At 32.1% G+C, this 12345-nt stretch overlaps 1 protein-coding gene across 1 annotated transcript; it reads left to right on the plus strand.

The window, feature by feature from the left end:
- The first annotated feature begins 10240 nt into the window (after positions 1-10240).
- Positions 10241-11520, plus strand: LOC137827501 (uncharacterized). Its single transcript, XM_068633666.1, has one exon. It carries the CDS (start codon positions 10498-10500, stop codon positions 11203-11205), a length of 708 nt encoding a protein of 235 aa, XP_068489767.1. The 5' UTR covers positions 10241-10497; the 3' UTR covers positions 11206-11520.
- Positions 11521-12345: the final 825 nt, after the last annotated feature.

A 12345-nucleotide genomic window follows, 5' to 3' on the forward strand; every position in this document is an offset into this window, starting at 1 on the left:
TAATTTTGGATTGTAATCTTTGATTTTACCCAGGTGTATTCTATTCCTTTCTTCCTTAATCATTGTATTTCTGTGTGATTTGGTGTGGTGTACTTTCAGAGGGTTGTTATGGAAACTGTGTGTTTTGCCAAAGAGTGGTGTGTGTTCTTGAGGGGTTTAAGATCATCACTCTTAGTGTGTGTTGTGTAATCTAGGTTTAAGATTACATAGTGAATTCTCAGTAGTTAGCTAAGGATTGGATGTAGCTTTTGGTTAAGAGTGAACTAGTATAAACATCTTGTGTTAATCTCTCTATCCTTACACTTTTTAAACTTCTTTATCTTTGATTTTCTAAACTGCTGATATAAACAACTGGTTGTTTCGCAAAAACAACTGGTTGATTTTTTGGAATCAAACTAAAAATAGTTTTCTCTTTGGATGAATTTTTTTCTAATTGATTGATTCTTCATAGTCTTTCATTCTACCTTCAATACTTGAAAAAATATTTTAAAAAAAATCACCCCCTCTTGTTTAAAGCTTATAATTCTAACACATACAACAATTAATTCTCTCTGAGATGAGAGTCTTCTGAGATCATTTTTCTGCTTCGAATCTTCTTAGCCAAATGTTTTGAGACTGAATGAGTATAAGGATTGGATGTAGCTTTTGGTTAAGAGTGAACTAGTATAAACATCTTGTGTGAATCTCTCTATCCTTACACTTTTTAAACTTCTTTATCTTTGATTTTCTAAACTGCTGATATAAACAACTGGTTGTTTCGTAAAAACAACTGGTTGATTTTTTGGAATCAAACTAAAAATAGTTTTCTCTTTGGATGAATTTTTTTCTAATTGATTGATTCTTCATAGTCTTTCATTCTACCTTCAATACTTGAAAAAATATTTTAAAAAAAATCACCCCCTCTTGTTTAAAGCTTATAATTCTAACACATACAACAATTAATTCTCTCTGAGATGAGAGTCTTCTGAGATCATTTTTCTGCTTCGAATCTTCTTAGCCAAATGTTTTGAGACTGAATGAGTTTTCATCATTCTCTCCCTCTTGAAAGGGATTTGTCCTCAGATCCTGAATAATATTCAATGACAACAGACTCTGTTTATTTGTTATTTTTCTCCAGGGTCAAATATCCATCTACAATAAACATTAAACAAACATGAAACAAGTTTCTTTAAAATAAAATTAAAGAAAAAGAAAATAAAACAAAAATAAGTCCGTTTATTTTTATAAAAGTTTTGAAAAATAGAGTCCTTTTCAAAAATATTTTTGTTCACTTTGCGTTGTTCCTTGCGTAAACTAGGAAACAACATCACAATGTGTTGTTTTTGAGATTTTTTGTGAAGAAGATTAACATTGTATAATTGAAAATAAGAGTTCAAAGTATTGAAATCCCTCTTTAAGGATTCTTTCTTAGCTATGTTTGCAAAGGGTGTCATAAGAGACCATTCTTCCTTTTTGGTTTCCTTTTCTTTTTCTTTTTCAATCAAACCTTCATTTTTCTTTTATGTGGAGGAGCAACTTATATTTACATCTTGTCAGCTCCAGACAGAAATATTTCTTTAAGCACTTCCTTACAAGGTTTGTTTATAGAAGGTAAAATGTTATCAATATGTGGTTTAGCTCTAGGCAAAGATTTTTCTATTTTTTCCTTTTCTATTTTTCTTTCTCTTTCTTCCTCTCGTGAGCTTTCATACTTGGATTTAGAAGGGTAACCCTCCCTCTTAAACTCTCTCCTGGAATAGGATGTGTTAGGATAATCTTCCTTAAAAGCAGACCTTCTCTTGAGTTGTTGTTCTATCATAACATAGAAATGAACCAAATCATTCAAATCATCAAAAGGTAAAAATTTAACCCTATCCCGAATTTCTAGGTTTAGACCATTGTGGAATAGGTCAATGGTTCTTCTAGGATCTTCTCTTATTCTTGCCCTCAACATAAGTAACTCCATTTTCTGCATGTATTCTTCTACATTTCTGTCTCTTTGTTGAAGTTGTTAGAATGTATGGCTTTAAACTAAAAGGGGAGTGAATGGTTTAAAGAGGGTTTTCGCAAACTTTTAAGTCTATAATGAAATTACTTCGAGAAAACTTGATTCAAAATTCAGTTTGCCAAAAACACAAAGCAATTTAGCACATCACCAAAAAAACAATCGATTGTTTCGCAGAAACAATCAGTTGTTTATACGAGTTCACAAATATAAATTGAATTTAAAGAGTTTAAGGGATAGAGAGAATGTACACAGAGATTTATACTGGTTCAGTCTTAACCAAGAGCTACATCCAGTCTTCCCAGAAACCACTAGGGAATCCACTAAGCAATCAACCCTAGATTACTTACAACACCACCAAAGAAGTGACCTTGATCCCCTCAAGACACACACTTCCTTAGGCTCAGCACAAACACCACTAAGAATGTTGATCTTGACAACCTCAAGAACACACAACACTTCTCAGCTTCACACACAGAGTTTCTTCAAAGTACAAAGGATTACACTTGTTACAGAAAAGATCTGAAATCAATACAAGATGAAAATCCTATATCACACTCTTTTGATCAAAGCAATCTCAAAGCAATCTCCAACTCTTCCAAAGCAAAATCAGTGAAAAACTCAAATATGTTTTTCTTTGATTAAAACTAAGTTCCTGTTTGTTACAAAATCTGAACAAACTATTTATTGCATTCAAAGACTGGTCAAAGCATTTAAAACTGGAGCGTATTCAGTTATAAAATCATTTAAAGCTCAGTCAAAGCACGAAACAGTTTTCTGTTATGGTCCCAAAACAAACAATCGGTTGAATGCTCGAATCAATCGGTTGTTTTGGTTTGACAGCAAGTCAACCATCAAAAACAGTTTTCAACCTTTCTAAAACACCTAAGTATAAAACAATCAGTTGTTTCGACAAAACAACAGGTTGTTTTTCACTTAGTTTGAAAAACACTTTCAATTAAAAGGTTTGAGAATGCTTAAGCTTTGGATTCAATCAAGAGTGGATTTAATACAGATAATCTACCCCAGATCTTATTCTAAAACACATCAGCAACAACAAACACAACCAGCCTTTCATCAACCTTCAAAGGGTTTGGATTCTTCAAAGCTTGAACACACTTGATTCAACAATCTCCCCCTATTTGATGAAGAAAAATCTCTGGTTGCTTGTGTTGGATGTGATTGAATCTGAAGCAGTTCCTGCAAGAGAAAGTTTAAGCAAAGCACAATATAATTTGATATAGGGTTAGAGCAAAAACAGAAACAGTATATCAACAGTTTTAAAACCAGCAGAAATAAGGCTTACTTAAACATTCATACTCAACATAGAGTTTTGCAGAAATAAAAGATAATGAAAGACAACACAACATAAATCTCCCCCTATTTGTATTCACAAATAGACATAAAGAAGAGATAAAAAAATTGTTCCAGATCATACAGAAATAGAGAACAAAAGCAATAAAACTGATACAAGACCAAAAACAATCGGTTGTTTCGTGAATTCAACCGGTTGTTTTTCCTTTAATCATCTTTGCCATACTAAAGTTCAAAAATCTGATTTTGAACAGCTTCTATCTGTTCATCCAAGGTCATAAACCGTGTATCCATGCTGTTGAACCTGTTGTCTATACTCTGGAAGTTGCTTACACATAAATCATGAAGATTTCTTTGATTCTCGGCAAATCCATCAAGCCTATTTACCATGTATCTTTCAAAAGAAGACATGGATGGCATTTCATCTCCTTGATTTCTTGCACTGGTTCCAACACCTAGATTGGTTTCAGGTTGCTCTTCATGGTGAAAATCCATGTCAGCAGCTTGATCTTCCTCATCAAAATCAGCAGTTGCAGCACTTGATGAAGCACCGTGATCACCATCTTTGCTCACCCATTTCCCACTTATTTTGGTGAATCCCATCTTGCTAAGAGAGCCATTGTTCATCTCTTGTGTTGACTTAACCAACTCAGATGTCTCATATTCAAGATTCACTTCAAAATAAAGCAAGAATTTAGAGATTAAAACAACATAGGGATAGTGATAATCACTTAACCTCATGGCTTTTTGCATGTGTTCTTTAATGATGTGTATCCAGTTGATTTTGATCTTCTTCATGATGCAGTAGATGTATACTAGGTCTTCTTCTGTAAGGACAGAATGGTTGCTCCCCCTTGGAGTAAGAATCCCAGTTACAATAAGAGCAAGCACCCTTTCATCTAGCTTTAAGCCTCCAACCGAACAAGTTCTCACTTGGGCATTTTGATTCTTCAAGCAACTCTTGTAGTATTGGACTTTATTGAAATCCTCCACTACTCCAAGATTTCTCTTGTTGATTCTTAGGCCAACATATTTCAGACCAGCGACAACATTCCACACATCATAAGTGATCTCCATGTCAACTCCCTTCACATGAGAAACAAGGTTGTTTCCCTCAAAATTGCGATTGTTGTAGAACACCCGAATCAAATCAGGGTATATGTTCCCCTTCATCTCCAAGAACCTTCTTAGTGATTGGTCTTTGAGCAGCTTCCTCACATTGTCTAGCTTTTGGCTTTTTAGCCAATCAAAGGAAACAACTTTGGGGTTGTTTATCACCTTTGTGCTAGTTTCAAACCTATACCTTTCAATGAGCTCATTGTCTCCAGAAAACCAACCCTCTAATCTCCCTCTAGACCTCACTGCTCTGGGTTTGACCTTCTTTGATGTAGGAGGAGTTGATTCCATGACAGCAGAAAAAAGGGGCAAAGAAGACTCACACAAGGAGAGCAAGAGTTGTTGCAAGAGATGGCTCAATTGATTGTTCTTGTGAGAGAGAACAGCTGCAACAGAATTTAAAGAAACACAGAACCAAACTGCATTCAATGATGTGAGTGGGTTTCAGTTTTTCAGAGAGAAAATACTTGACAAAGACCTGCACAGAAAAAGCAGAAAATCACATGGTCATCACATGTGATCTTTGACTAGTCATAAAAGCTCTTAAATTTTCAAGATTTTTGGAATATATTCCTTTATGACATGTTGTAACATCCTCCAGAACATAAACAGAATTTCAACACAACTTTATTGACGCAAATCCTTTCGTAATTGATATCTGCAACAGACAAAAATTAAAAAGAAATTAAATTCATTCTTTCACAGTGCTGTCAGATACAAAACAATTGGTTGTTTTGAGGAAACAATCAATTGTTTTTCTGCAGCAGTAAAACAGATTTTGAATTTTTAATCATCAGCAGAAAGGATTCAAATCAGATGTATTTTAACATTTTAAAATAGATATTTAAGCATGAATATGAATTTAAAAAGGAATTAAAGAAAGAGATAAGGAAGGTCTTATCCTTTATAATGTTCCTTCAATGAGTCATATGTCTTTGATCAAGAAGCCTCTTTTGACTATTGAGAACCTTGGACTAATACATAACATTGATTCAGCTTCAATGTTAATCTTTTCCTTCCAAGAACCTGATCAGATGACTCAGTTCCTCATATTCCTCTAAATTCCATCACTTGAGCTACAAGACTCATCATCTCCTTCAACAATCAAGCATATGTTTGCCTTTTCTTCTTCACTTGATGAGGAGACTTCATTCTCATCCCAAGCTATGTAGGCCCTTTTTGACTTTCCTTTCTTTTCTTTATAGCTTGACTTCTCCTCCTTGCTTTCTTTATTTGGGCAATTTGCCTTTATGTGCCCTTGCTCACCACAACCAAAATAAGTATAGTTATTGGAATTAAAATCATTTGATTTTTTGTTTCCATACCTTTCTTTGTTGGTGTCTTTGTTGCGGTTCCTTTTCAAGAATTTTCTAAACTTTCTAGATAGCAAACTAAGGTTCTCTTCATCACTTTCATCACTGGATTCTTGTTTGCTTTTGTGCTTGACAGCTTTTAAGGCAATGCTTCTCACATGTTTATCTTCACTTTCGTAAACATTGAGTCTATTCATTTCTAACTCATGTTCCCTAACCTTGCCAAACAAAGAAGCCATACTCAATGATGTTAGATCTTTTGATTCAGATATAGCAGTTACCTTAGGTTGCCAAGACCTATCAAGACATTTGAGGATCTTGATGTTTAGCTCTTCTTTTTCAAAGGTTTTGTCAAGGCTCATGAGGTGATTGATGATGTGCGTGAACCTTTTCTGAACTTCAGCAATTGTCTCACCCTTGAGCATTTTGAACATTTCATACTCTTGGATTAGAGTATGCTTTCTAGCTCTTTTCACCTCATTGGTACCTTCATGAGTTACCTCAAAGGTGTCCCACATTTCCTTTGCTGATTTGCATTGAGAGACCTTGAAAAATTCATCCGAATTCAAGGCATAAGTTATTATGTTTTTAGCAATGCAATCAAATTTGGCCTTCTTGCTTTCAGAATCAGTCCATTGAGACCAAGGTTTTTCAATGGAAGATCCATCTTTTTCAAATTTTGGAACAAAGGGGCCATTTTTAATTGCATCCCAAATACCTTTGTCAAGTGATTCAACAAAGATTTTCATTCTGACTTTCCAAAATTGGTAGTTTAAACCACAAAACAGAGGTGGTTTGTTGATTGAAGCACCTTCCCCAAAAGGTAGTCTATCAGCCATATAAAAACAGTTTTAGGATCACACTTGAATAAATTTCAAGAACCAAGTTCTTGATGCCAATTGTTAGAATGTATGGCTTTAAACTAGGGGGGGTGAATGGTTTAAAGAGGGTTTTCGCAAACTTTTAAGTCTAGAATGAAATTACTTCGAGAAAACTTGATTCAAAATTCAGTTTGCCAAAAACACAAAGCAATTTAGCACAACACTAGAAAAAAAATCGGTTGTTTCGCAGAAACTATTGGTTGTTTATACCAGTTCACAAATATAAACTGAATTTAAAGTGTTCAAGAGATAGAGAGAATGCACACAGAGATTTATACTGATTCACTCTTAACCAAGAGCTACATCCAGTCTTCCCATAAACCACTAGGGAATCCACTGAGCAATCAACCCTAGATTACTTACAACACCACCAAAGAAGTGACCTTGATCCCCTCAAGACACACACTTCCTTTGGCTCAGCACACAACACTTCTCAGCTTCACACACAGAGTTTCTTCAAAGTATAAAGGATTACACTTGTTATAGAAAAGATCTGAAATCAATACAAGATGAAAATCCTATATCACACTCTCTTGATCAAAGCAATCTCAAAGCAATCTCCAACTCTTCAAAAGCAAAATCAGTGAAAAACTCAAATCTATTTTTCTTTGATTAAAACTAAGTTCTTGTTTGTTACAAAATCTGAACAAACTATTTATTGTATTCAAAGACTGGTCAAAGCATTTAAAACTGGAGTGTATTCAGTTATAAAATCATTTAAAGCTCAGTCAAAGCACAAAACAGTTTTCTGTTATGGTCCCAAAACAAACAATCGGTTGAATGCTCTAATCAATCGGTTGTTTTGGTTTGACAGCAAGTCAACCATCAAAAACAGTTTTCAACCTTTCTAAAAACACCTAAGTATAAAACAATCTGTTGTTTCGACAAAACAACAGGTTGTTTCGACAAAACAACAGGTTGTTTCGACAAAACAACAGGTTGTTTCGACAAAACAACAGGTTGTTTCGACAAAACAACAGGTTGTTTCGACAAAACAACAGGTTGTTTTTCACTTAGTTTGAAAAACACTTTCAATTAAAAGGTTTGAGAATGCTTAAGCTTTGAATTCAATCAAGAGTGGATTTAACACAGATAATCTACCCGAGATTCTATTGTAAAACACATCAGCAACAACAAACACAACCAACCTTCCATCAACCTTCAAAGGGTTTGGATTCTTCAAAGCTTGAACACACTTGATTGAACAGAAGTTTGTGGAGCTGATACAAAAACTCTCTCAGAGTGCTCATCAAAGTTTGGATTTCTTCTACACTTAGGTTTTTCTTTTACCTGCCCCTTGCCATGATTTTTGTTGAGAACCATTTGGGTCAATAAGTCCTTCATATTTTTTTTAATTTTATTTCTAAAATCATCAAATTTTCTATTTGTCTTCTCTATTTGTTTTTCTAATTTTCTTTTAAAAACCTAAGTTCCTCTCTCCACACATAGCCCTCATCTTGTTCCTTATTACTTCCTTGAATACTAGATACATGGTTATGATCACTCATTTTGAAATTAAAAAAAAAAGTGGTTTTTACAAAAAAAAATCACTTAAAAAATGAGTGATTGAAGTATTCTCACAAATAGGTTTTAGATTTGGTGAAGTTACAATCAAAGTCAAAAAGTCAAATTTTCTCCAAGTTCACTTTCATAAAAGAGTGGTTAGTCACTATGACTACTTAAATACTAAGTATTTTCTTAGTCAAAGCTTAAATATTATTTTTTTTCAAAATATATTTTGAAAAAAAGTTGAGCAAAATGTTTTAGAAAACAAAAAAAGGACCCCTTCTTATATTTTTTGCACTAATAAATTTAATACTCATAAAAGATAATATTATGTTAATACTTATACTTTTTTTTTACTTAAATAGGTTAACTAGTTAGGTATGAAAGACTTTTTTAATAGTCCAATTAAACTTCATCATTGGCCGAATCAAAATCCCTCTAAGATAGTTTGACCTATTTTTATACTTATTATTAACCACTATATTCGTGGCCTTCCTCTTTACTAAAGTGAAATAATAAAGTAGTCTCTTTAATTTTAGATAGAAAAAATATAAGACTTTTTGTTTTCAACTTTTATGTTATTTTTTATCATTTAATTTATATTTTAAAAATATATTTGCATAAATATCTATACATAAGGTAAGTATGACAACATGACGAGTTTCACGTCATGTTTGACCTTTTTTATCATCCTTATTTAAAAAAAAAGGAAATATTAAATTTTAAAAGGTATAAGTTTAAAAATTTTAGACCATCTAGATTTTATTACATTTAACTAAATCACAATAAACCTATTACATCTTTTTACAATTTAATTTACTGTTATATAAATTTTAATTTTATATTTATAATCTAATTTAAATTTAATATTTTTTCCTCTCAATAAGAAATTTTCTAGCTCTGTTATTATTATAATTTTTTTATCATTAATAAAATATTCTTTCATATATCAAGGTATATATACAATTTTTATTCTTTATTGGGCTAAAATATAACCCAAGTTATATTTACTGACGGTATAATTTTGTAAAATATAACTATTCCTTTCATAATCAGTGCTCTTGGCAGTCTTTTTAAATTTTTAAGAAAAATAAAGGATTAGATCTTAATATGTTAAAAGATTTTCATTAACGAGAAAAAGTGAGAAATTGAATTTAAAAAACTTTATAATATTTCATCCAATATACATGCATTATATCAATTCTAATAATTGATTTTTAATAAATAAATATTTTTATTTTTCACTTTTAAAAATATTTTTATAATTTTGTAACGTCATATTTTATAAATTGTAACTTTATTAATAATATTTGGTAAATATTCTTTTAATAATTTATTTTGCCAATTCTAAATTCACTTTTTAAAATATTCCTCCCTTCATTTATTTTAATTTATTATCTTTTAAGACTGTTTCCTATAAGTTAAGAAATTCTATTAATTTTCCATCTTAATAACATAATAAAGATTTTCTTTTTATCTTATTTCATTTTTGTGTAGTAATTTCTAGTTCAAATTCAAAAAATTCAAGTATTAGTTGGACCACTCACCATATTTGTATATTCTTCCCATATTTACTAGACTATTTTAATTCTTGTAAGATGAGCCCACGGATATTCGACATAAGAGACCAAAAAAATTATTTTAATCCAAAACATTAAGGTATATGATTTAAGAATTTTGTTGATCTTGTTTATTCTTATTAATTGTCTAACCAAAGTCACACTTGGAAAAATAATACTTTGTTTCCTTTTATCCTTATAACATTTATTCAATTTTCATTTTTATCTTCTTTTATACAAGATAAAATTTTATTATATATTTCTTCTTTTATCACTATTTTCACCTCCTTCCACATATAAACAAATTAAAATTTTAACAAATAAATCCACAAAAAAGAATGTGACAAAAATATAAAATAATCACCATTTATTTGATAATTTATTTTTTGTGTGAAGAAATTTGATAATTTATTTATTATATTAAATATGAAAAGTTTCTTTACCAGCAAATATCCAACTCCTAATTAATTTATTCTTTACTAGAAACTTCTAACATAATTTGATATTAAAATGTTGAGCGTAATCAGAAAGAAAAAAATAAAATAATTAATAGGTAAATGCATTTCACAATCACAATGTGATATATTAATTTCATAATTTTCTTAGAAGCAGAGAAGCATAAGGGGAAAGGTTCATGAAATTTCCGAAATTGCATATTCGAATAACATGAGAATAAAACAAAGGAATAGATAGAGGCTCTGAATATAAATATATAAGAACCACATAACAGGGACACGTTTTCATCTTATCTCTAACCTTCTTCTCATCGTATCTTTGCAGGATCCAATTTCAATTCAAGCCATTCATTTTGTGACACAGTAATAATGGCTGCAGAACAGGTTCTGAGATTGCTAGATTCCTTCTGGTTTGAGGCTTCAATTCTCTCCAACAAAACCCCTTCAGTCTCTCACAAGAACGAAATGGAACAAGTTCTTCCTCATGATGCAAAGCTTTCACTAGTTCCAACTCCAACACTTGAAGTTAGGTCCTACAGTGACCAAAACTTGGACTCCTCATCAAGTATTTTGTGTGATTCCCCTTCACCAAATTCTGTGCTCACCCTCCGAAGGCTCAGGACAATCCCTTCTGAGAGGGAAATCATAGAATTCTCTAGCGGAAATCATGAAAAGGAAGGTGTAAATTTCAAGAGAAAACAAAAGGGGTTTGGTCTTGGAAGAAGGCTTAGGAAAGAGAGAACCAGCAGGAGCCTATCTGAGCTTGAGTTTAAGGAGCTAAAAGGGTTTATGGATTTGGGGTTTGTGTTTTCTGAAGAGGACAAGGATTCAAAACTGGTTTCTTTGATACCTGGCTTGCAAAGATTGGGAAGAGATGAAGATGAAGGGCAAGATGATGATGAAAGTGTGGTTTCTGATAATATGCCTTATTTGTCTGAGGCTTGGGATGTTTTGGACCAAAGGGAGATGAGAAATCCTTTGCTGAATTGGAGGGTACCAGCTATGGGTGATGAAATTGACATGAAAGACAATCTTAGGTTCTGGGCTCACACAGTTGCATCATCCATTGTAAGATAAGAATCAAAGAAATTTAGCTGCAGTTCTTCTGATATTTTTCATCTTACTCTTTTATCAGAATTACAGTTTTATCTCAGTAGCTTAGCTTATGCTGACTTTAACACAAAGTTAACATAATCTACATTACTCAGATAAAATTTGAAGAACAACCCAACAAAAACCCTTGAAAATAGCTGTATCTAAATTCTGTCAACCCATAACAAATACCAGAAAAGGAACAAAAAAAGCTAAAAGATTTCCTGGGCCAGAAAATCTGTGATTGTAGATGTTACGTATTGGCTTCTAGCTATAATAAAAAATGTACATATTTTGCAAGTTTTTCTTGTAGCTAATTTTGTTTTTCATTCTCTCTCTAAGTTTAAGGATTTGTTTGATGTAGTTGTCTGTGTCTGATTGATCAACCTCAACGCAAAATTGATTTGTGAGAAAGATACTTATGGATTGTGGCGTTATTTATTGGTTGAATTTGCCATCTTCATAGGATAATTTGTTTCTTCCTCTGGGAATCTTGATTAGTTAATTGGAAGTGCTTTAAGAAGGTGCAATTGCAAAAAGACACTTTTCATTCATTTGTCTTGAGCTCTCAATAATTGAGCCCACATTAGACTTTTGTTGGTGTAGTTGACACCAGGGTTAAACCAACCCAAGTGACTTAAAAAATGTTGTTTAGTGAATAACAAGAATGGTGGGGTTCAAGTGGATGAGACACAAAGAAAATGGAGAATCTGACCCAGAATAATAAAAGTATTGTAATATGTTAAAAAAAATCTTTCTGATATGTCAATCTATTACTGGGACACTTTTGGGAAAAAGGAATAAATAAAGGTAAGATATTTGAAAATAATTCAACCCAAACTTAATAATAATGATTTTCCAACGTTTTTAGATCAAGATGTATACTTTTTGGTAAATTTGTTCAAGAAAGACACTATTTTTTAGTTAAGGAGTGCAACTTTTTCTTCATTTTGCTAAAAGGAAACTTAGGTGAGGAAGATTGTTCCATTTAGAACTAGGGCATGGAGATACACTCTTACCATAGTAATTAGAGGGGATTTTTACCAGTGAAGAATTATCAAGAAAAAATAATATTCAAGATGTTTAATGGGAGGGAGAAAACAAGTGAAAAAGAAAAAGAAAAGA

This window comes from Phaseolus vulgaris, chromosome 11, assembly GCF_000499845.2.
Source record: "Phaseolus vulgaris cultivar G19833 chromosome 11, P. vulgaris v2.0, whole genome shotgun sequence".
Taxonomy (NCBI): Eukaryota; Viridiplantae; Streptophyta; class Magnoliopsida; order Fabales; family Fabaceae; genus Phaseolus; species Phaseolus vulgaris.